Below are 25,234 nucleotides of genomic sequence, written 5' to 3'. Positions count from 1 at the left end.
TGCACGTCGATTTCCAGATACTGTTTCACCGGCACGAGAATGCCGATCTGCATCGTGAAGCGTATGATTCACGTTGATTGATTGGTATTTCAGAAATGTCGGTCACTCGGAATAAAAAGCAGTTGTCTGTTAATCAGGCTTGATCGTTTTTAAAATGAAAACTTTATCTCGTTTGAGGATATCGTAAATTCATTCCGACGCTAAGATTGCGACGATTGATTCAGAAATAGGACGTTGATTCGTCGGAAAGTCCGCATTACCAGCTCCGTCTTTCTTTATTTTATTCGCGGAATCGGAATTTTCTTATCAAAACGTGACGTTAGCGAACTTTGAACTTCGAAATTTTCTACAGAATTTCAAGCATAGTCACGGCACTATAAATCTAATTTATCACAGTTTACGTAATGTTTAATGCGCTCCATTGATCACGCTAATCGAAGGAGACTCGAATTATTATTTTGATCAGTCACAGTGCATTTTAAGACATGCTTCATTACCACTGTAATTACAGATCTGTTCACGATGTTCTTGCGTTATATCACGGTACAAAGCTGAGTTTGTTATCTGTTCCATTTACTTAATCGATACATTACGTATCGCGATATATTTGTTTCTAAAACAAACAGAGGATCGACTGACCCTAAGACGATATTATATCACGCATACTGCGTAAAACTTAGGAATATTTTGCAAGACTTTTCACGCATACTGGACAAATATTAGAGGATATTAAGAAACTATAATTCAGGAATTACCGTTACATGCGTTAGAATGCAAATTTTCCGCGCGATGTTTAGAATGTTTAGATCGTAAAGATCGGAAGAAAATACCTCTCTGCTATTTCATAAAACGAAAAAACATCTGCGTATAGGTGAAATATCGATGCTTTATCTGTTTCTTTTTTAAAATTGATACTCTTATCTTGTCGATATCGTCGTTTTATATGTTTCTTCTAACATTCTGTAATATGTCAGCGAGTTAATTGCGCGTTTCATGCTCTCGAAAAATCCACACTGTCGTTCGATCTTCGTAATAAAACAATCCCACAGAAATAAGTTGGGATATTGCTATACTAAAATAGATGATCTCGTTTCCATTGAACCTGCCGATGACATTTTCTGCGCAACTAGGCAAAAATTGGAGTTTCCACGCCTTGAAACCAGATTTCATCCGGCTCTATTCGTGGAAAGGACGAAGAGCTCATCTGTGCCGCTATTCACACGCACGGAATTTCAGTGGAAATCAGTTTATAGAATGACGCCGTTAGCGAAATTACTCTAGTCATCGACAGAGAAGCTTCACTTTCGACGCATTAAACATCACACTGTTTTCCTTACGTTTTAAAATATTTCTGCTACTGAAACCTTCGCCTTTGCGTGAAAATATTTAAAAGAATTCATTTCTACCATTCTGAATCCATTGCTTTAAATATTCAGTTTCACGTTAAAATAATTAAAGGTATCTACTTTTGATACAGAAAATTCATTACTTTTAAGAAGAAACGTTTCATCTTCTTGCTTGTTTATTATAAGAATAAAGAAGTATAAGGATAAAAAGCTAGAAACACGTATTAATGAATACCAGTGATTTCCTTTTTCTTCTGTTTACGAGAGAACTATATCGAATATTTATAGTTTTATATTATTTTTCTTTTCACAAGGAGAAGAAAAAATCTGACGAGAATAAAATAAAAGGACACGTATCGAAAAATATCAATCGTTTCATTTTTTCCATTCGAGAAGCAATTGCATAAAGTACATACATAGCATATATACCAAACGTTTGCTATATTCAAAAAAAAAAAAAAAAAAAAAAAAAAAACAGAACTTTGTGTCAATTCCAAATGCAATGTAGGTATCAAATTTGATCGATAGTGTATTTTTCACTCGTAAACACATATTGTTTACTTGCCTGTGAATCTTGCAGTTGGCATGCACTTAGAATATCAACGATGCGGTCGCGGCATGGAGCTTTCGAAATGGAGAATAAAGGGAAGAACAGTCAGGCCTCTTATAACCTTAGGTCTGTTCGTTCTTTAGAATTTCCCGTAGATAGGATCTAATTAACCCATCCACAACACGAAACCACTCTTGCAGAACTAACCAGAATCACATTTTCGCTAATTAATTAGACCATCGATCGCTTAGTTTCATGCGGGTATCCTAAACTGGTCGTCGAAATTCCATGCACGCGATAAAAAGGATTTTTAAATTCGTCACTTCACCGGTTCTACACGAGAGCGTTCGATTCGAAACCCCATTGCCTGGCCATTGTAAATCGTTGGGCGTGTGCGTTTCACTCTGGCGGAAGTCCACGAATGCAAACCCATTGTTCCCGATAGCAATCGTGCATCGATCACAACGGACGATCCGCGATACTTTTGCGTGAATCGAATTGCGGAGGCGAGTCTCTGTACAGTGGCGAAATTGGCGGGAATGCGACAGCTGAAAATCGAGAACGGAATCCTTGGAATTTCGACGAGAGAAAAGACCGTCTGTGGCGTTGCTTCCCTTTGTTATAAGGAACGAGAAACTATGTGGCTGAAAGCCTTCTGTCGAGACACGATTGCAACCAGGAATTCAACGGAGAAGCAAAATTCCGTGAGAAGCAAAAAATTCATCGAGTATTATGGAAACAATTGAACGTTCGTCAGATATCTTTCGATTCAGTATCTGTGCTTTACAAAGTTCCATTAAAATTGGCGCGCAGCAACTCGCGTATATCCGACTCCTCAGGGGTTAAGCTTTCTTCGGGGATACATTTGCAATCTACCGATTTATAATCAAGGCGAATAAATTACACGCGGACAGATTACTTACATTAGGTCGGTGAAAAGCAACGTCTGTCTGTAAATTGTACGAAACTATGGAAATATGAATTTACGATTCGATTGCACTGGTAGAATGGAAACCGTCATTGTTTCTCCGTGACGATTATTAATAATCGATGATCACAAATAACTGCAGTTTCACCGGCAATATGGTGGAAAATATATTGTCGCGACCGATAACGTTCGAAAAATTAAAGCCGCGTGATTAAACTCGAAATTCATTTATAGAAAAGATATTACAATACGAATCAAATACAGCTGCAAAAGGAAAGGAAATATTTTATCTCGAACCTTCGGTTGTATCAGCTTTATGACACAGATTGCATGATCAATGATAAAGTATTTATCTTTATATGTAGTAATGTATAAATTTATGCAGTGCTATTACTTTGCACACATCTATGATAACAAAATTTTACGTTACATTTCCTTTTCCGTTTACAATTTTTAATCGAGTCACCACATTTATTTATGTTTCCGTATACAGTGGATTAGGAGATTTGGAATGTTGCTGCAAGCTGCTAGCGTTGTTGCACGATCGAGTAGGGCAATTTGTGTTATCGTGAGCTTCCCCTGCGCCAGAGAACTCAATCAACGGAAACAGTGGTTATCGAGAAACACATTGATCAAACGGCGAAAAATCGCTGATTTTCATCGATCGATAATTCGGAAAAGACAGGAAGGTAGAAATAACTACACTTATGCAATCGAAGTTCGTGTGTTTACTTTCAAAATATAAAGAGATACATTTGTTAAAAGAATAAAGCAGAAACCTTAGTTTTACCGACGATGGTTTTTAATGACACTCGCAGAGCTGTCGAAATGTCGGCGGAACCGGAAACGTGTCGCGTGTAGAAGCGCATTTAATTTGACCGGAACGCCGCGAAATTAGTATGCGATGCGGTATGCCGCGACGTTGTCCGCGTTCGACCGGCTCAGATTAAAAGAACGAGCGATAGCAGACTGAGAAAAGCCGCACAAGACGTACAGGCTCCCACGGTGCCCGGCCATTTTCCCATAAATTCGACGCAACCGGTTCCGAAAACGTAAAGGTGCTTACGACGAGTGAATGAGATTCAGTATGCCTGCGGCCGTTCACCTCATGCGTGATTTGGGGGAAGCTTTATCTTTTATTCGTACGCATCCTACCAAATCAACCAACGTTTTTTTCATATATCGTTTCGTATCTTTCCTTTCCTCAATCGTTTCTTTTCCCTTTTTTCTGTACTCCTTTCTTGTAACGCGGGACACTCCATCAAGAGCAACGCGTTTCCATAATAGGTATCAAGAAGATTCCCACGAGATATAGCCATAGAGTATCTACTAAAAACGGATCGATGGAAAACTGCATTTATTCTAACCCGCGAGAGGGGATTTAAGTGATCCGCAACATTGCCGGTTAAATCTTATTCGGCCGATTTGTCCTGAAATATTGACGCAACATCACGCGTGTATCTAGATGTTTGTCGGCCTCGTTTACCAACGGCTTTTTTTATTCCTCGCTAGAGCACACGCACGCAACTCGCACAGCACGTGGATCACGAATTGCTTTTCGTAATCATAGAATTTCAATCAAACTTATGCTTTTTAATATTCTCTGCGGTTATTCTACGCTGCGTGTTCCGATTTGGAGCATCGCGTATGTTTCATGTTAGTGTGTTTGATAAAGGTGTATATTTGATAGGTTATTTCCAACTATAACTTAACCTCTGCTTTGGAATTGGAACTAAATCGAATTTTCGATCTTCACACGCTAGTCTAACTCATTGATACTCTTCATTGATGAATAATATGCTAACAACGGTCAAATACGGGTTTTCAAGACAATGGGAAATGTGTGCCGCGTTTAAGTAATTGTTTACAGCGTCGGTGAAAGAGGGAGATTCGATTTTTCATTGTAACTCACCGCTTATATTCTCAGAATTCTAGCGCGACATTCCACCGAATTGACGCGTGACTGAGGAATCACCGTAACTCGATTTTTCTACGAAAAATACCGTGTTTTTCGAAAAATTGTTAGTTATCTTACGTATATATTACCTTCCGGTTAAGTGCTCGGTAATATAACCAAGGAAAATGTTATTACACGATCAAAGTTAAGATGATCTTACCTAAATGTTTCTTCTGGCGTCGTGGCCCACACCCTGTTCAAGACAAGATCAAACTGTCACTCTTAATGCTTATAATTGAACACAGCTAATCAGCACGACACACTGCTTCACGACACCTATCCGTTACGCTCTTATTTATTTCGTAAACGTGAAATACTGAAAGAGGCGAGTCGTCAGAAACGTTCTCTGACCGTGATTACTGCACGAATGCTTCGAGTACGTCATGCCCTGAGAAGCTAGCGCCGCAATGCGAACTACCGCACACTGCCACCTGGTTTGGGAAGCATACTAGAGTTTTTAGTTCCTGCAATTCAGTTCTGCCAGCGAGTAGTAACTTTTTATTTCTATTCGGTACTTTTCATTTCCTACGTTTCGTCTCTCCGGCTTCTCGTGATCAAGGTGTTCATATTATCTTTTTCTATACGAATTTTCTGTATAATTTATATTCATCGAATAAAAGTATTGCGTTTATTAGGATTCTTTTACATAGATTATGCTCGATTTTGTAACTTGTTCAGTTCAGTTGTTTCTTTAAAGATGCATTTTTATAAATGAAATGTTTTAATAGGTCACAATTGTATGCGTTTTACGTATTTATAATAACCTTTCATTTTGATTCATATACAAAGCATCTTATAGTAGCATTTATACGACTTGCATTTTTATTTAGTTGTAACGTGTTGATGAATTCAATTGGACGAGATAAATGTTTGTCAATGACAATTTTTTAACGATTCTTTGAGCGTTAAATTTAAGAAGAAAATACGTTAAGGATCATGTAATATTGTTACGATAACATTTTTATGACATTACTAGTGAATTTTTAAAAAATCAATGATCATCTATTTGTTATTATACACGTCAGCTTTAAGCAAATACGCAAAATTTTATTCGAAGCTATCATTCTCCAATGTAAAGAGCAAGAATTACGTGTAAAGTAGGCGTATGATTGTTTCACCTATTTATTGTTAATGTTGTGGGCTGACTTTTCACTATTTTTATGTTAGTCTGCTATTTTGCGTGCGAAAATTAATATTTCGCGTGAATATAAATTATTCTTACTGATAATTACCGAGCATTATTATTTGTTATTTTAAACAAACCAACTTGTACCATACTATATAATCTTAAAACAAAACTATTCCTTCGAGCAGGTTGATAATATTTCTATTTGATACGATTTTACGAAACAGCAATATGGCAGATGACAAAAATGAAGATACAAAAGAGGATAAATCTAGCGAAAATAAAGACCAACTACGAATGATAGCTGCCGAAGAACGTTCGGAATATTTTAAAAAATTAGAAAAATGGTTACATGAAGCCTATGCTTGGCAAAGCATGGCTGCAATGTTTCCATATTATTTAATGTCTGGACAAATAATAAACCCATCATCTGGTAAGATTGTCACATTGCTGTCATCTCATGAAGCATGTAATTTACAAGTTACTATGAATTCTCAATGTAGCAAAATTATTCTATAAAATAGAATAATTATAGGTGTACCATCATTCTCATCACAAGTATCAAATGTAGCAAATACACATAGGTTAATTGTTGACACGAATGGCCAGGAAAACGATCCACTCAGACAAAGAAGGCCGCAAGATTATGTAGGACCTCCGTTCCAGCCTCCTGGAGCTGAAGGTAGAAGGTCATAACGATATCTCCTGTGTCCATCACATTCCAACAGAGGTTCAGCTAGTACTATATGTGCTTTTATTACAAAAGTACTGCATTTTATATAATTGTTTTCAAAATGTTTGGCTGATTTATGTGTCTTTAAATAGCTATGCATAATGCAGTATTTTTGAAACATACATTTTCATCTGTATCATCTAATGTCATGATTATCTTTTCCATTAAGATTTAAGAAAACGATTTTTTCAGGATTTGAATACCGTATACCTCCAATATGGAAGAGATTTGCAGCAGAATTTATAGATACAATAATGTTGTTTCTTTTGAAGTTTTCCATTACTTTCATTGCTATAGATGTTTTTGATTTCATGTATGTATGATTAATCCTTTCCTCTTTATAGTTTCATCTTTCTTTGACTTGCCATCATCCTATCTTATTTTAGAGATATAGATGATCTAGACTTGGTACGAGCAAACTTGAGAATTGATTATAAAATGGCTTTGGAAATGACATATGGCATATTAATACTAGAAATAATTCATCGTGTAATAGTGTGCATTTTTGAGGTATGTATATTATTGATAGAGAATAATACAAGTAATGAATGCTTAATGAAAACATCTTTTTAGGCATTTTGGCTTCAACATGGTGTAAATGGTCGTATTGGCGGTGCAACACCTGGAAAATTCATGATGGGATTAAAGGTAGTTCAGTGCCGTAGTGTTACACCTGTTGATAGACCTGATGATCCTGACGTTGTACTTGTTTCACCAGGAATAGATTTAGGTTTACCACTAGCACTTGGAAGATCAGTTGTGAAGAATATGATTTTAGCATTTTTATTTCCTATATGCTTTGCCTTATTTTTCTTCAGGTTTAACAGAACTGTTTATGATCTACTTTGTAATTCCATTGTGGTTGAAGATCCTCATAGGAATTTAAATAATAATAGACTTCATCAACAATAAAAAGATCAAAAAAAGTATATCTACATTGTATGTATATATCGTGTGTGCACAAGCGTATCTAATATGTATATAATCGTTCAACTAAACAAATCGATTATCGCAATATTACGAAGTATTTTTCTAGATGTATTACGAGAAATCTTACAATTTCTGGATAACATAAATTTACCAATTGTTTGAGAAACAAAACTTAATTATCTTGAGACTTGTACCATTGAGATTGTACAGATTTTATCTAACACAGTTACTAATAAAACATTTTGTAATTTATTTTCAAGCTTCTTGAATCCCCACACATATGACATTAATAATTTTTTAACATATTGTTTTTATAACATTTGCGAAATTATTATAGAAACATTTTTGTGGAAATCTTCAGTAACAGAAAAAAATTTTTTCGATGTATTTTAAATTTTTTGGCGCCATCTAGAGGAATAAGATTAGAAACTAGCAAGACTAACAACTAACCAATGACGTCACTTCCCAGTTAAACGTGGCTACCCTACAAGTGAAGGAAGGAGTGGCTTTGCGACCTGTCAAGTTAGATGATTTCTCGTGAAAATTAATGACTCGTTGCATCAATTAAGTTATTCACGTGTGCTTAGTACTTATAATCCACCGCGTAGTAGTTCTAATATACGAAGAAAATGTCGTCTTCGGGTGATTTTGGAAACCCGTTGCGTAAATTTAAGCTTGTCTTTCTCGGTGAACAGAGCGGTATGTATTTTCTAAATCTACTTCCGTTGATTTTGGATCAATATTGTTGATGTACATGTCCGTTTTATCTTGCTGATGATTTCTCGTGTATCAAATACCATATTTTCTGTCGTATGTATCAGTTCCAATGATGACCGTTCTAGGTTATAGATCAATATTTCTGGTCACTGTGCAACTTTATCGTTGCGATCGAATTTGGCGTCGTTCTTGTTATCACCATCCTAAAATTGCATTTAGTCTTAACAATACCCATAATTTTATATCTACCTAGTTGTACAATCCCATCATTTTCATAAAAAATGTCTATTAACCATTAAAATTCATTATTTATGCAGTTAATCTCGTATCGCTGTTTTATATATTTGTTTCATTTTAAACGATTGCAGACTATATCGATATACCGCAATATTGTAAAATCTAATCACAGTGAATAAATTTCAATAATTTATATTTTATCTAAGGGAAGATAGAAATTTTGTTATGAATTATATATTTTTAGAAATGGCTACAATATTATTTAAATTTATAATAATAATTCATTATCATGTATGTTTCTGAACTACATTCTGTACAACTATATTCTATTTTATATTTTGATTTTTTAAACGTATAATAGTACATTTTTTCCATTAATCGTGTGATTTGATGTTGCAGTTGGAAAAACTTCTCTTATCACACGGTTTATGTATGACAGCTTTGACAACACGTATCAGGTATGAAATTATTGGTTTTGTGGTATACATATATTTATACATATGTCATAAAATTTACGTATAGTCTTAAATAAATACCAAATAACAAATTAATTTCTCTAGGTACATAGACTAATATGTTATCTTATAAATATTTAAATATAACAGTTCTTTAATTTTCTCTTTTACCACACAACCTACAATCTAAATTTCTGAGATTATCCATATCTCATTGGCATATTTTCCAATGATCTTATAAGAATGTCATAAATTTGCACTTTCATCCATATCTTTATCTTTCATTTTTTTTCATTTTATTTTATTGTAGTTATGATTTTTATATGTCTTACACTTTTGTTATATAAAATGGACAGTATCAATTATCAGTGAGGAGAGACAATAGGGGGGCCAAGACATTGATTTTTTCTAATAGATAACATTAAAGAAATAAAATGTAGGAATATCATAAGATTATCATCAAGTATTATTACTTCTATTTTGTGAATTTATTAAAATATGAAATTTATTAGTTTTAATTAAAATATTGTAGGTATAATGAAATGATTTTATATGGAAAATTACAATAAAATACTATATTATTTATTACAGGCTACAATAGGTATAGATTTTTTAAGCAAAACTATGTATCTGGAGGATAGAACTGTAAGATTACAGCTATGGGATACTGCAGGCCAAGAACGGTTTAGATCTTTGATACCTAGTTATATCAGAGATTCTACTGTTGCAGTGGTGGTGTATGATATTACTAGTAAGTTTAATTTGAAATAGAGATAAAGTGTAGACTATGTCATGTTATACCATGAGCTCAAGTGAACTATATATACAGATGCAAACTCATTTCATCAAACATCAAAATGGATTGATGATGTACGGACTGAAAGAGGAAGTGATGTAATTATTATGTTAGTGGGTAATAAAACAGATTTGGGTGATAAAAGACAAGTTTCAATGGAAGAAGGTGAACGAAAAGCTAAAGAGTTAAATGTAATGTTTATTGAGACTAGTGCTAAAGCTGGATATAATGTGAAACAGGTAAGTTTCTATTGCTTAATAAACATTTATTCTTTGCTATGTTAATTAAAATTGTAATGTATTAATTCTATTCTATTCATTTACCAGCTCTTTAGAAGAGTAGCAGCAGCTTTACCAGGCATGGATTCCACTGAAAATAAGCCACCTGAAGACAGTATCCTTTATGTAAGATACGTAATGTGCACATTTGCATGGTACATATACATAATCATATTTCAGGGATTTTTCTTTCTTCAAATATAGCACTAAGAAATATGTCCTACATCCTTGATCTTTATTCTGTTTTATTTGTTAACATGGTTTGAATATCATTTGTTTTCAAGATTACTTGACCAGTGTATCAAAGTAATCTTTCAATATATTTTACAGAAACTTTATTGGTTATTTAAATTTCAGATATATTTTACAATAATATTTTATCAATTTTCTAGAATAATTAAATATGTATGTTATATAGTTTTAAATTTTACATAATCATTATTAATTTTCTAAGTATCGTTTTGAATCCATTACTTTTAACATTATTTTTTAACATTATTAACAGTTTTGGTTTTTTCCGTTATCTTTTTGTGTTTTCCTTAATGTGTTGCTAAACCTGTAGTGCAAGAAGTAGTTCTGAAGGACACACCAATTGAACTGAAAGCATCGGAGAGCAGTTGTGCATGTTAAACCACCGATCAGCCTAATGGTAGACAACACACTGATATAAGTTAATTTATAAATTAAACTTTCAATGCTAGGACAGTGATATTCAGTCTGCACCCTTTTCACAGTTTATAATGTGAAAAGGAGTAGCACTGTACTGAGGAGCTATAATGGTTTTTTGTGAAAAAAATAAATATCCCACGGTAGCTTAAGCAGACTGCTTTTACACAATAACGTGTTTGTGTGTACTAGTAAATCATCAACATAATTTAATTCATTTAAACTCTTGTACTTCATCAGAGCCGCTTGCTTTTTTGACGTGTCGGTAGGTAATAATCGTCATCCTAGATAGTGCTTCGAACATTTTCTTAATCGACAAATAATTTTTATAACAGATATTTTGTTTGTTACGAATATTTGTAATTTTAAGTAATTACATTTTTTTTATATTTTGCATTCTGATAAAAAAAAATTTGAATGAAATACTAGTCGTATGCATGATCAGTGCTGCAATTGCATGATATATGGTGCACTTATATATATACTACATATGTATTTATCGTCATGTATATATAAGTTGCAATACGCGATAAACTAATGTTGAAATCATGTAATTACGTATTGCGTAAATGCAGTCAAAGTAATAGTCAACTACAATTCGTTATCGATCTGAACTGGTTGCAAACGCGAGCAATAAAAATCTTATATATTTATGGATGCACTGGATTGAAATGTGGACCGATTTAGTATAAAAGGCAACTCGTATAATATGTACCTGCGAGCGTACTGTGAATGAACATAAGGAGAAAAATAATTTCAACGATACAAAATTAGTAGTTAACGATATCTCATTTTTTATAAATATTTTAAGAAAACATTGCTCATGTATAATGGTTTTCCTTGATTTGGAACAATCACTGCATAAATTAATATGTTGCATTTCCTATTGAAGTATTATTTATATATACTTGGAACTGAATATTTCATTTATATATACACATACAAAAGCAAAAAAAAAAAAGGAAAGAAAGAAATTTAGATAGATCAAATCATTTTCAGAAGCTTTGACAAAATTGAATTTGTATATATTAACTTAAAATTTGGGATATGGATAGACAGAATGCTATTATACCTAATACTATGATATTTTTGTTAATAATTATTGTAATATTTTATTTATATAAAAACACCTAATAGCATTATTATTTTTTTTATATTGATTTTTTTTATGAACCATAATTTGTTCTTGCCATTTTTCCTCGTTATACATATTTCCTTATTTCGTAATTATTGTATAAGTCTCATTTTTAGCTGTATAATATTTTAATTAGGGTTTATATACATATAGGAAAAATAGGGACAAAGTGAAACACTTAAAGTTTAATGATACAAAAACCACACAAATAACAGAAGCAATTCTATTTTATTTTATGTTGCATTATACATTTTTTGTCTTATAAGATATCTAATATAAAAAGTCTGTCGCCTTTGTAGTATTTTTTATAGTTTTTACTGTGCTCTGCTATCAGCTTTGTAGAAAGAAAATAAAGCTAGCTAAATATACTTCCATATAATTTGAACAATGACCTAAAATACTGATAATTACTTGCTTATCTGGCTAGAAAAATTATTATTTTGTTTATAAAACGTAAAAAACTCCGATAACGACTATGATTAATGTACTCAATGAACAGTCGGACTGACAAGTGATAATAGCTGATCATAATTTATGACATACTTGAACAATTAGTTATTGGCATATACAGAATATTTCACTTTGCCTCTATTTTTCCTACATATACAATGCTTTGTATCATATCGTGAGGATGTGAGAGATAGCACTCATTGTATAATTTCTAATTAAGGTGCTTTGTGGCTGTAAAATTTCACGGTTATTAATGTTAGGGAATGCTCCGTCCCGTTTTTAAACTACTTAAATTTTATATGCTTTTTGAATACCATCTATCCTAGCTTTCGGAAAAAGAAAAATTTACTGACTCAAACTTCAATGGGACTAAATTTTCGATCGATATCCAGAGTCAAAAATCGTATAGACACTTGAGAAATTTTTTGTAAAACTTCTAAATCTGATATAATAACCCAGCATACTGCCTAAACACAAGGAATCGTTCAAATCTATTAATACGATTTTTTTAGGGTTTAGCAGTTTCCTAGAATTTACACGAATTTGTAAGATTGATACGAAAATTGATCGACATGCTGATCCCTTTTTTTTTTTTAATGAATTAATAGCTGAATATTAATGGCAATCGAATGGTTACTGTGATAACGCCTTAACACACGAAAGCAGCTGTCGATTTGCAGAATCAATCACCGATGCAGAACGGCTCCGAATCGGAGGGAGAGAGCGGCTGCATTTGCTAGGGAGGTGGTTTATCAATGTGCAGCTAATAATGCTAACTCCTTGAGACATTCTGATACGAACCAAAAATCATCACGTACTATTAACAAGATGCTGGCTTCTTCTGATGTCTACATCGTGGCCCATAAGTTAACGCGCGACGAAGGCACAAAACGTTTCATTGACACCGTTCTTACTACCGACTACTTCTGTCCCAATCAGTCTCATTTAAGTCGTTTAACTATAGCGTGATTAACTGAGCGTTTTGCTATGATTCATATTACTCCGAGAACAGCTTCGTACGGTTATAGTGCACGTTGTTATGTTGTTGTACCCGCCAGACACTCTTCGACGAGAACTAGCGATCTTCTTTACACATTACGGTGTGAACCGCAAATAGACGTCGTTCAGAAAAAAAATAAAAAATTCCATCAAACGAATGACCGATGTAATAGTTACATCACGATGATAGGATGGCTCTTCCATGCTCGTTAGAATATCGTTCAATGCGTCGTTAAGCGATCGAAGCAATATGCAAACAGCTTTTCTGTGAGATTGTACATATCACGATTCTTGATGTTGCGAATCGTTCAATAAATAAAAAGTACATCGACATTACTATTTTTACTTTTCCATCAAATTTCGTCGAGCTTAGCCGACTCGAGAAGTCGAGATGCCATCAATTTCTTCCGAACAACGTTCTTTGCTCATCCTATCATCGTTTCCTTGGATCGCGATTTTCGAGGTAAAATCTACTCAACACGCACAAGACACCGAGAAGCTTAGACGAGAGTCTTTTAGACAGAGATATTCTAGACCTTAACGAAAACGACTGAAAGTAAAACGTTTTATTAGTTTACAAGATAGTCGAGGAAATCGAATGATCGAACGGTCTGTTTCCGGATCATTTGCGAAAATTATTACTCACACGTAGAACATGTTATTGGCAAGTTTGTTCGATGGTGGATTGTTCAAGGTTTATAATATTGTAATCATAATTAACCATCTTTATAGACATTTTTCAATATTTCTTGATAAATAAGCGAGCGACTCGATATGCGATCCGTTCATAAATTGAGGAAGAAGACGCACGTTCAAGAGAATAATTTGGGAAAATAATGAAATGTGTTCAATCGTTCACTCGCCATTTTATATAATTATTAACTTGTGTAACTATTCAATTTTTGTCTTTCAGTACGTTATCTTTCGAACCAATGAAATTTGTTGATTGTTTCAGCAGGTTAGATGAAAGATCATAGATGAAAGTGAATCGGTATTTCAGTTTAAAAGGAAAATTAGAGTTGCGTCTTCTTTCTAACGAGATACACACAAACACACATGCACAAATAAGTGCGTAAATGACTAAAACGTAGAAATCAGTATGAAAAAAAGTGTGTGCATTGTGCATCAATTCATGAACCTGTCTCGTGTGTCACGACGTGTGACGAGCGTCGAGCGACGAAATTGCTCGTGTTTTATCGAGGAGACTGAACGCTTTTGAGCACGCCGTTGTTTAATCAGAATCGAATAAAACGAAACGAAATATACTCGAGCTATAATACTAATACTGTACTGTGCCAGGCATAACATGAAGCGCTTTGGAGGAAAAGATGTTGCGACAGCCTCGTTAATGAAGCGGTTGAAGTCGGAAAATTCGCGGGTAAATTGGTTCGAGCGCGACATTCAGTGTTCTGTCAGCGATAATCGAGTGTGCCATGAAGGAAGTGGGCCAATTTTACATCTGCTAATTAGAATTTAGAAGAAACGAAACGGTAGACGCATCTGTGAAGAAAATGCAAGGATGAGAAAATTCCGCTTGCCACGTGACTGAAGTCGCGAACGAGCGTAGTTTCCTCTGGCGTCGTCGTTGAACATTGATGTGATAAGGCTTCTATTTGAAGAAAACGATGGAAAAAGAGCGAAACATGAAACAGAAATTAAGTGATATGTAATTCATTAATCCGCCGTGCTTATCGCGAGCTCTACGTGCACTAGCACCGTTTCTTCTCAACGTTAAACTGTCTCTCTAGCGCAGCCCCTTGTGTAATAACGTGTCGTGTAGCGTTGATTCGCACCGTGTCTTGTATTGCAGCGTACGAACATCCAGAAGTTTTGTGGTACGAATCCCAAAGAAAGTTTACGTTTTGGAGAGGTCGAAGATACTTTATTACGTTCGATACTTTCTATCCGGGAAAAACATATTCTCGTTGAAGAATGTATTGTAAGCTATGGATATGGAATAGTCTAAAAAGCGCCTAAAAATGTCGGTTGGGGAAAGGATTCGTACCATTTGACTTCTCGTTGGTGCATGCCGAGCGTATATTTTTCTTTCATTCGGCCTCGTGTTCCGCGGAGAAGACACTCGGCTGCAGACTCCTCGACCGAAAATACGGCCGTAGCTCGACGTAGGGTAGATTCCCTTAGACATTTCCGTACGAGGGGAATAACTTTGCTGTAATCGTTTTAATCTTTATCGCCTAGTTCGCGATGTTCATGCCTAAGGAGAAAGAGGACGCGTCAACGCTCGTCAGGGGGCGCACTTCCGATGTAACTAAAGGAAGTCCTCTCGATCTCCACGCGGCTGCAGCGATTGTCTCCTCCACGCTGGCGAAGCGAACGAATGTAGGGATACGTCGATCTAGTCGGAACGATCTGTCATTGGAAACAACGCGATCGATGGATCGTTCAAAAATCCACGGTGCTTGTTTCGTTGGGGCACAGTGAGATCTTTTCGGTTACGGTTCCATCCTTTCGCCACGAGAGTATTGCCGATTAAATAAAAAATATTGTCACGAATTTCGTCGAAGCGTTACGTTATTGTATCGAGTCACTCAAGCGTGATTTGACAATTACGATAATTGGTGATTGCGTGAAACACATCTATGAAAGTATTGACAAATGTTTGTGTAAGGGATGGAATACGTTTATTAGAATTATTTAGTAAGACGAAAAAAGTATCCAGATTTCATAAGATCTTATATTTTCTTTTATCAAGCTTGCATTTTATTTAAGAGATAGTCCTAATTAAACGGAATTACGTTGTATTATTTGAAATAATATTAGTACGAGGAAGGGAACATTCGGTTTTGTAACGTGGTTGCTCTTCGTAGCGAAAGGGTTAACGGAGATTTGATAATCTAGTAGTAATAATGATTTGTAGCGTTTCGGAGGATTCTTGTGAATGTAATTTGCAAGGCAGCCGCGTTATGTGGTAATGTTATTGTAGCCGATGTTTCTTAGTTAAATAGAGGTATTCGCTGTATCGTCTTTTTGCAATTAAATTGTCAATCTTAACGTAGCAGTAGGGTGCGATATTCATTAATTGTAAAGTTAACCCTTCCAGTCATCGAGGCTGTAGAATTCTTGTGATGGATCTTTTTGTAAAACATTACGAATCCAACATTATGAATTCATGATATAGTCTTCGACGTAGGGAATTTGTGGGAATGTCTTTTCTGTATATTAGATTTTCTGTCTCTATATGATAATTTGGTACTTACAGTAGAATGTTTCCTTGATTCCTATTATTCTTCGTTCGAAAGGGAATGAAAATCCGAGACTCGAAGGGTTAAATGTTTCAAGGCTTTAAGTTTCTCCGACATATTTAATATAAAATAGAAACTAATGTACGCTTTTGTTTAACGTGATAAAACGAGATCTTGCAGAAATATAATTGAAAATAAACACCAGAGATTCTTGATTCATTCGAGATCGATGTAAGGGAAATTGATCGACGACCGACAACAGCTCCTTCGCGTTTGTACCTGCATCGTTCTACATACGCGCCTGAACATCCCGATCAAACCGGAAGACTAAAAGTGCATTTATGGCTCACATCATCTATAAGCAATGTACACGTATTATATTATTATAACTATCGCGATTGGATTCGTTGAAGAGGCGAAAGAAACGGATACCGAGGACAAGTTCGGGATCTTTTATTGTTTCCCTCATTTGCTATAGCGCAATATCGAAGTACGTAAATAACGAGTAGTAAATCGTGATATTTCTCATTTAGCTTCGAAGCTACGTGTAGCTGTAGCAATTGCATACACACACACACGTACAAACACACCGATTGTATCGTATTTAATATTAGGGGACACGTGTCGTCGTTTCTCCGTGCTACAACGAACCGAGATCAGAGGAGGACTGCGATAAAGAAGGATGCGTTTGTTTTATACAGTTTAATCGGTCGTACCGAACATTATGTTTCTTCTGTGAATAAAACACTGTAGCACGCTTCGCTTAAGAATTCGATACACCCGTTTGTGTTCGATTGGATATGAGTAAAATATGTGTTCTACTCTCTATTGATTAATTTCAACCTCCTCGATTCATAGTTCCTTCGAAGCCGCAATCATTTTATCCCAACAATCGAAGACCGAATGTGACTTTAAGCAACGAATGTGTAACGCTGGTTAGAAAGCAACGATCCAAATTAAGGAGATGATTCCTCCGATTATTTTCCATTTTATCGTATTAGGTGCAAAGATTTCCAAGTTCACACTAGCGGTCCGGTTTCCGGGATTCAACGCAATAAATCAATGACATACTCACGCTGACTGAGACACTATAATTCGATTAGCCTAGCATGGTGATTTAATCACAGGTAACAGCACTGCAATCAAGCAATCCTATCAGAGTATATTCGCGTTATCTTCTCAGCCCGATTAGGAGTTCCTCGAAAACAGACGTTCCGTATCCATAACGCATTCGACTGTAATCCGTCACACTGGATCACGATAGACCTTTCCGGAGACTGGGTAGCCTGTTTAATGCAATTACGATGGTACCATAGGTTGATTGAACCGCTAGTGTAAACGAATACTACAGCGATACTTGTAGTTAGGCCACGGTATACTTCGAAGAGAATGTTTGTTAGCCCGCATTCGGTTGTTCGCAGGGTATAAACATGGATACGGTGACGATGTATATCCGGTCGAAGGGATTGGTATGGCGGTATCGAAAATGAATTTGAGTTCCTTCGAAGTTTCGAGGTTTGGTTTGTGAATGAGGTTCTCCAATAATCGGAACTTTGAGAATAAAAGTGAAGCCAGTTGATGAGGTTTCGAATCAATAGGGGCAACTAACCGGAAAGTTTTGTAAAAATGTGAGGAGCGAACGCCTATTGTTTAATTCCTCTCTCTCTCTCTCTCTCTCGTTTTTTTATACACTTGTTTCTCGTTTTTTTCCCATCAAATTTAATTTCAATCAGAATAAGAGTATAATTAGCCAAAGCCTGCGAACAACCTTTCGTTTCGCCGAGGAACTTTTTCCGCCAACGTGAACGCGTTGGTGAGTTGAGTGAAGAGCGAATAATTGGGTAAGTCTGGCAAATATTGCCGCTAATTAAAAACGAAGTTATAAGAAACGTCGAGAAAAAAATGCGTTTTAATTTGGTGGAGTGCAACTTGATTAATTTGAGCATTTCAAATGGGAAGTTGGCAAGAGTCGGTTAGAGATTGAATTGTACAAACCGAATGAAAATTCGGATTGCGAGAGCTTCGAGTTTAACGGTGAATCAGTGTATAAAAATCATTTGTCGGAAATAAAGAGTATAATAAAATTTACGTAATCCACGTTGATTGGGATAAAAAGCTGCTTTTCGATAGAAACGGCTGCCCGAATTTGTAGGATCTATGTCGATAAAGCTTTATCATTTCGAGAACAGTTCATGAGGATAAAGAGATAAAAAAATATTAATTTAAATTAATGGGAATATTGAAATGAATGAAGATTTATTGTATTATGCGGTTTAATAAATTTAGTTGAAAGTATGAATTCATACCAAAATAATCTTGGCAAAAAGGCACTTAAATTCTATGGAAATCCAAATGAATGTGTTTCATCGAAGCATAGGAAGATTATTTACAAGAGAAAAATTCACACTAATCCTCTTTGCAGGCTTATCAATTTGTTTGCGCTTAATTAGTACATTCAGTTTATGCAATTTATATTTAATGAAGCACGAACGATCTAGATCGCATATCTGAGATCAGTGTAGCGTTCGTTTGCTGTTGCGATAATGAAAACCGAAAGCAATCTTTTTTGTACCGTGTCCCATCGAAAGGCACGCCCTTGTCACGGTTCGAAACGAACTTACGAGATTTTTGCAAACTTGTTATAATTGTATCCCAATCTATACAATTCAATTAGTGGAGCTTCAAACGAACAAACGAATAAAAATTTGTATTTATGAGTCGTTCATGCCCGATTCATTTCATGAAAATGTTCGAGATTAAAATGTTTTTGAGGTTACTCGATAATAGCCCCACTCTCGCGTATCTGTGATTTTTCATTGGGGGAAAAATTCGTCGATTCGTGTTTGTTTAATTGATTGAGAATTTTGTATGGATATTCGAGATTGATCATTAGCGTGCAGCGCAAATGCTTTTTCATTTATTTATTCGTTTACGCGACAGGGATTTTTTAAAGAGCTATTCGTCCAAATATTCCTCATCGTCCCTTCGATGCACGCTTTCATTATTCGAATTTTCGTTTCATAAATAGAAGTACTGATGGACTGTGCGTTCCTATCGAAATATTTTTTTTTTAAATATTTATTTTTTTTCCGATCACTTTTATGGATAGCTTTCCAATAAATATTGCTCCGATTTGTTATTCTCTGTATGTCTGTTTTTAATCAATCTTCAGATACGCATTTTTGCGAAGATAAATGATTTTTTGGGGTTCGTAGTAAAAGGTTTCTTGTATTTAGGTTTTCGTAGCAATTAATAGCAGGCAAATAATTTCGTTAAAGGAAAACATAAATTGTACCGTAGCTAATTGTAATTGTTTACACAGTTTATTGTAATGTCAATTATATACAAATTTAAAATTACGTCCAGTGCTTCTACGCTGACACACCATCTTGTTACTCGACACAAGTGCAATTACAATCGGTTTCCTCGTTTCTTCGTCGTTTCATACACCACAAAATTCTTGCCACAAACGACTTGACAAACCACTAAGTTAAATTAATTATTATTTACAGTCTAAACCCATTCTGTTTTCGTACAGTACGTCCACGCTTCGTTAGAATGTTTGACGTAGCCACGATCTAAAAAAAAATTGGACCAAAAACCACTCGTTTCCCGATTTTTCTTTTTCGAATCGCGACTGTACATACGATCGACGATTTTTCGTTTTGAGGCGATCGCTATTGTAGCATTATCGACACTTTGTATTGACTCGCATCCCAAGTTAAAAGTATCGCTTTCAACTGTTTGGCAGTATGCTGTTGTATAGTTTTAACGATAAATCATCTATCATAAGACGATCTCGTTTCTTCCTGTTTTTTACGTTTGTAAAAAAAGAACCCTCTTATGACGCCGTTCTATTCGAGATCTCAATTGCATCGTGTCATCGGTGGCCATTTCTTTTTATCTTTGTTTGTTCCTTTTGTTTTGTAACTTTTTATTGAGCATCTAGGCCGATCGACACTACTTCCAGCTTTTTGAATTTCACCAGATGAGCTCGTTCACCGTGGCAGTGACAGAGCGCGGATAATCGAACGATCGATTCCGAGGCTCTGTTTCTTTCTCTCGTGGGACAGTGGAAAGTACTTCAACTAATTTAATTTAAGAAAAGAATGGAAGTTTTATAGTCTGCTGGAAATTTCGTCGATGATGCAAATGGATCTTATTCGAAATTCTAATTCTACGAAGAAGGAATCGAACGCACGAGTCACCGAATCGCAAATCTGGCCGAGAATCTACCATTTGTCGAAAGAATAGATGTATAAATAAGCCAGTTTGACTCGTACGTGCATTCTTTCTGCCTGATATCGAAGTGAACGTTGTTTAGAAACAGAATGCTTACCTCCTCGCGGTTTTCATTAGATACTTTTAGTTTTTGTTCAACAGAATTCTTCGATAATGTTCAATTCCTCGATCAGAAAGAAGAAAAAATTCTTTGGACCGTGAAAAGTTACAAAAGATGTTCGTTCGAGAAATAATCTTTCTGGGAGAACGATTGAGCCATCGTCGAGAAACGGTTCCAATGTTTCCTCGAGGATCAAAGATTCTACTTAGACATCGTTAATTATATATCGAAGACTATACGATTTTTCGGCAGTTGGTCGCAAGGTTTTCTTCTTTCTCTTTGTTTTACCGGAGTAAGTAGAAAAGGACAAGGAGTCAGACTCACGAGATTTTACGTTCGTGAGCGATTTCATCGAAGGGATTTGGATAACTTTGTCAGCAACAAGCACCGTCGAACGTTCGTTCTTTGCATTGTCGCGAATTAACATTACTTCTGTCAATTATAAAGAAATGATCGACGTTTTGACGTCATTTGACAGATCTCGTACATGAAGAAACCCAGTCTTGCAATAAATTCGATGCACCTATCTTCTTCAGTTTCACCAGAACTGTCAACAGATTCGCGACAAGGTTTCAGAACATTTCCTTAAAACGCTAACAGTCCTTTTCCATTCTGTGCTTTCAAATGCACGAGCGTACGGTGCAAATTAAACTTTACGTGACTATCAGTCGTTCGTAGCTGTTCGGCTACATTCACAAGGTGCTCGTGGAGTCAAACTCTCAGCTCGTCCATTACCTGTTGCTGATGATTGTGACCCTTCTTCAGCGTCCCGGTGCCAGTCATCGCCATACTTTCCTGTTGAAGTTGATTAGGACTGATGATAAGATTCTGTCCTGGCTTTCCCGGTTTTGTGTTCTTCGGCGGTGGAGGTGGCATCGGTACGTGACAGCTATTGTTCTGCAAATCTGCAAACTCTGGTGGCGGAATATGTTGAATATGGTGTCTTTCGACACTCTTTGTGTCCAGATCTCCGCAAATGTTGTTAGGCATTTGTCCATTCTCCTGACGTTTTTTTGAGCAATTATGTTGGTTGCTCTTATCGCGCTGATAGTATACACCCGCGAAAATTAGAACATTAAGTACCAATAGGCTACAGCCAATCGCTATGGTTACGCTGAGGGCTGTGGAGTAAGCTGCGAACCCATCTTCCGGTTGGATGGTTGAATCTTCGAAGGCTAGCTCGCTTGGTATCGCTGTCGAGACGTTTTGCGTCCTCTCCGCGAGTGTCACCTCCACCGTAGTCATCCGCGTCGTCGTTGGTATCCTCTGGATGAACCTGGGTGGCACCTGTAATAAATAAATGTGTATAAAAAATGCTGTGTACAGCTGGAGGTCGCTTCAAAGTAGAGGAAGGGTCATCTGTTCTTAAAAACTTGCAGAAATTTGTTCAGGGTCAATGTCCAACTAGAAGGAAATAGAGTTGAACGTACCTGTTCAGTGTCAAGCAGATGATGCGATCTAGGAACATCGTCGGAGCCAGGCTTATGGAGGTCAGGCACAAGGTTCAGCCAAAACGACAGTCTGTGCGCCCTGTAGTGGTTCTTCAGCTTCGACTTGATCTCTGGAAGCATGGATGAAGTCTCAGCCGGGTCAACGAAAGCGAAGGAAAGGAGTGCTACTGGTAGGCGCAGACGGAGAAAGAAAACGTCACTTTTTAGAGAAAACGAGCGAGCAACTGCGTACAACCTACTCGCGCGATAACCTCGAAAAGCCGCCTTTTCAGCGGAACCTTTCCACATTAACAGCAGGGTAATTAATTATTGTCGCGTGGTAATCTCATAGAGAAGGCTGCTTCGTTAGTCAGTACGCCTCAAAGCTCCAGCACTCGGCGACGGTCATAGGACGAGAGAGTTAGACATCAACCCCTTAGGCTGACTATGCGCCGGCTTTTCTACTTGCGGCTGCGCTATGCCACTGTTCGAGCCAGACTGCGCCCTACCGAGCGAACTTTCATGCGCCAACGATGTGTTCTGCTCGGCCTGACGATTTTCCATCCCTTTTTGCCTCTCTCGTTTTAGTGGATCGCGTTCGAGAGAGATCAGAGTCAAAGACTAATGCGACACGCGGAAGCCTCTCGTCGACTTTCGTAAAGTCACGATGAAATGTTACAAGTTGATTTTGATCAAAAATAGAGTCCAACAAAGGGACGAATTTTCCATACATCCAATAAAGAGCAACTTGGTGTTTGAAGTTTCATTTTTATTTCACGCTCCTTTCATCTCCCGCCGTGTTTTTTTTTTTTTTTTTTTTTTTTTTTTTTTTTTTTTTTTTTTTTTTTTTTTTTTTTTTTTTTTTTTTTTTTTTTTTTTTTTTTTTTTTTTTTTTTTTTTTTTTTTTTTTTTTTTTTTTTTTTTTTTTTTTTTTTTTTTTTTTTTTTTTTTTTTTTTTTTTTTTTTTTTTTTTTTTTTTTTTTTTTTTTTTTTTTTTTTTTTTTTTTTTTTTTTTTTTTTTTTTTTTTTTTTTTTTTTTTTTTTTTTTTTTTTTTTTTTTTTTTTTTTTTTTTTTTTTTTTTTTTTTTTTTTTTTTTTTTTTTTTTTTTTTTTTTTTTTTTTTTTTTTTTTTTTTTTTTTTTTTTTTTTTTTTCCCCCCCCCCTTTTTTTTTTTTTTTTTTTTTTTTTTTTTTTTTTTTCGAAAACGATGGACAGAAGCAAAGAAACGGTGCAAATCGGAGCCAGTTGAGGGGCGAGTCCATTCTCACAATGGCGTTCTATTTCAAAGTCGCAACGCGATCCGAAGATAGGAACGTCAAACAGTAAAGCGAGTCCTGTCCGTTCCTGACAAACTCTTCTTCCCGTCCCACGATGAAGATGAGAATTATGCAAATAAATTTTCGCTGATCCTCTTAGTTACACGTACGAGATGCGTGGCAGCCCTGCAAGACTACGTTCATTATACACGCTTCACGGAATAATCGGATTAAATAATAGTTTCTCGGTTCTATCTCGAAACGAGACGCAGGGATTTCCTCGAATGCAGGGAACAACATACTCCAAAACGTTTTTTTTCCCATTCGTTTCAGTTTTCCGAGAATCTCCTTAACGAATAACCTTTACTCCGTCTCTAAGCGATTAATACCTCGTAAGTCTCGAGGTTCGTGCTGACGTAGAATTGTGAAAACTGAGGCTAATTGGAAACTCTAGCGAGCTGAGATTACGAGGGGAATTAGAATCCGTGGGAATCGAACACTTTCCGAAACACCGGTTCGTGATACGCGGATTTTCTCGCAATTTCGAACCATCTTGTCGCGATAACTCGGGTCCTTGATGGTTAAACGCGATGGAAAATTCAAACTATCAGATTCGTGGTATTGGAAATCGTGGTTACAGCCATGCATAAATGGTACTGGAACTTAAATGGAACTCTTTCTAATTAAAATAAAAACCCTTCTACTTTTGTTAGAAATACTTTACGACTGACGATCGACTGAAAAGTTTAGTCAAACTCAATTTCAGCCTCACCTATGCTTAAGTACTTCTTGTGCACCGTTTCGTAAGCAATCCAATCGATGTTCTTCAACTTTGTTCTCTCGGGTCTCAACGGTCCAACGTCCGGTGTTCCCTCGTTCGGATTTCTGTCAGTGTATACACAGGATGATCGTTAATTTCTCGTTTGGACAATTGGAATAGCCGGGTCTAGTGCTGCAAAATGACTATTTCACGACTCACCCGGTGCGTGCGAAGTTCGTCAGATAGAGTATCACGCTCTCGGACAGAGTGATCTCCGGCCTTGTGTAGTTCTTGGGCCAATGGGATAAACCACCTACCAAGGGTGCTCCGAAAAAATATGGTAGGTCCTCGCCGTGGATGCAGCCTGGTCTCTGCGAATAAAATATTCGTGAAATTCCCTCCTTTTTCTGTTTAAAATTGGAAGATCGTCGAATTTCTGCGAATAAAGATCATTCTCCTGCCATAGTTCGGTATGAATCGACGAAGGAAAATTAAAGATTCCTTTTTTCGATTTATAGAATAAACAAGTCACGCTCGCAATGCAAGTCTGTCCCAAAGTATTGATGGCATTTTAACGACGTAGGATGTCGACCGTATTTTAAATGGAGAAAGGATTTTCTAGCTATTGAGAGGAGGAAAGAACGGAATGAGCACGCCATTATATGTGCTCGACTATCCCGGTTTCGAGATTACTCTGACCTCTTAGTTGTTCGACTTGACCATGGAGAAAGCAATTGCTGCCCTTTGGAAACCTTTCGTTCCCTCTCTGAACGATCATTCGTTCCAGAGGAAAAGAGACGTCTCCTATTTTCCATTTCTTTGTTTTCCACAAAAATCGATAATTCGCAATCTTCTACTTATCCATCGACTATGGTTCGTTGGAAAATTGTTTTCGACTTTGTTCGCTGCTATTTTATAAGATTCGCGCAATTTTATAATT

At 36.1% G+C, this 25,234-nt stretch overlaps 4 protein-coding genes across 8 annotated transcripts in view; 2 read left to right on the top strand and 2 right to left on the bottom strand.

The window, feature by feature from the left end:
- Window positions 1-5,209, bottom strand: part of LOC100745215 (beta-arrestin-1) — a 28,573-nt gene extending 23,364 nt beyond the window's left edge. The window contains exon 1 of the mRNA XM_024367030.2: window positions 4,942-5,209. The gene's annotated coding sequence lies outside the window, so the exon portion shown is untranslated. The remainder of the gene's footprint in view (window positions 1-4,941) is intronic.
- Window positions 1-7,822, top strand: part of LOC100744487 (protein FAM8A1) — a 35,544-nt gene extending 27,722 nt beyond the window's left edge. Inside the window, exons 1-6 of one of the 4 annotated variants that reach the window (XM_012384598.2) lie at window positions 5,207-5,340; window positions 6,135-6,340; window positions 6,443-6,589; window positions 6,833-6,953; window positions 7,027-7,150; window positions 7,214-7,732. In XM_012384598.2, the coding sequence (XP_012240021.1) occupies window positions 6,139-6,340; window positions 6,443-6,589; window positions 6,833-6,953; window positions 7,027-7,150; window positions 7,214-7,552 (933 nt within the window). In that variant the 5' untranslated portion in view covers window positions 5,207-5,340; window positions 6,135-6,138 and the 3' untranslated portion in view covers window positions 7,553-7,732. Of the gene's footprint in view, window positions 1-5,206; window positions 5,341-5,383; window positions 5,519-6,095; window positions 6,341-6,442; window positions 6,590-6,832; window positions 6,954-7,026; window positions 7,151-7,213 lie in introns of those variants that run through there. The other 3 variants (XM_012384596.3, XM_024367035.2, XM_024367034.2) reach the window with 3 other exon arrangements.
- A 198-nt stretch (window positions 7,823-8,020) lies between these two features.
- LOC100742507 (ras-related protein Rab6) lies at window positions 8,021-17,332 on the top strand. Of its 2 annotated transcripts, none has more exons than XM_003488804.4 (6): window positions 8,021-8,269; window positions 8,924-8,982; window positions 9,571-9,730; window positions 9,809-10,014; window positions 10,102-10,168; window positions 12,971-17,332. In XM_003488804.4, the coding sequence occupies exons 1-6, from the start codon at window positions 8,200-8,202 to the stop codon at window positions 13,042-13,044; spliced, it is 636 nt and encodes a 211-aa protein (XP_003488852.1). In that variant the 5' UTR covers window positions 8,021-8,199; the 3' UTR covers window positions 13,045-17,332. The 2 variants fall into 2 exon arrangements, with proteins under 2 accessions (XP_003488852.1, XP_003488853.1); XM_003488805.4 differs by lacking the exon at window positions 12,971-17,332 and adding an exon at window positions 10,616-12,642 and having other exon boundaries at window positions 8,022-8,269.
- A 2,475-nt stretch (window positions 17,333-19,807) lies between these two features.
- The window catches only part of LOC100740824 (neuroligin-4, X-linked-like), a 226,843-nt gene continuing 221,416 nt past the window's right edge, over window positions 19,808-25,234 (bottom strand). Inside the window, 5 exon segments of the mRNA XM_003488791.4 lie at window positions 19,808-20,084; window positions 21,584-22,135; window positions 22,279-22,409; window positions 24,307-24,419; window positions 24,514-24,665. Of these exon segments, the coding sequence (XP_003488839.2) occupies window positions 20,013-20,084; window positions 21,584-22,135; window positions 22,279-22,409; window positions 24,307-24,419; window positions 24,514-24,665 (1,020 nt within the window). The 3' untranslated portion in view covers window positions 19,808-20,012.

The sequence above is a fragment of the Bombus impatiens genome, unplaced genomic scaffold (genome assembly GCF_000188095.3).
Source record: "Bombus impatiens unplaced genomic scaffold, BIMP_2.2 scf_0264, whole genome shotgun sequence".
NCBI classification, from domain to species: Eukaryota; Metazoa; Arthropoda; class Insecta; order Hymenoptera; family Apidae; genus Bombus; species Bombus impatiens.
This window is presented reverse-complemented; position numbering and strand designations above follow the sequence as displayed.

Coding starts and splice junctions, on each gene's coding strand:
- LOC100742507 (XM_003488804.4), top strand. CDS start 8,200: ATGTCGTCTTCGGGTGATTTTGGAAACCCGTTGCGTAAATTTAAGCTT. Junction 9,731..9,808: donor GGTGGTGTATGATATTACTA/GTAAGTTTAATT, acceptor CTATATATACAG/ATGCAAACTCATTTCATCAA. Junction 10,169..12,970: donor AAATAAGCCACCTGAAGACA/GTATCCTTTATG, acceptor ACACGAAAGCAG/CTGTCGATTTGCAGAATCAA.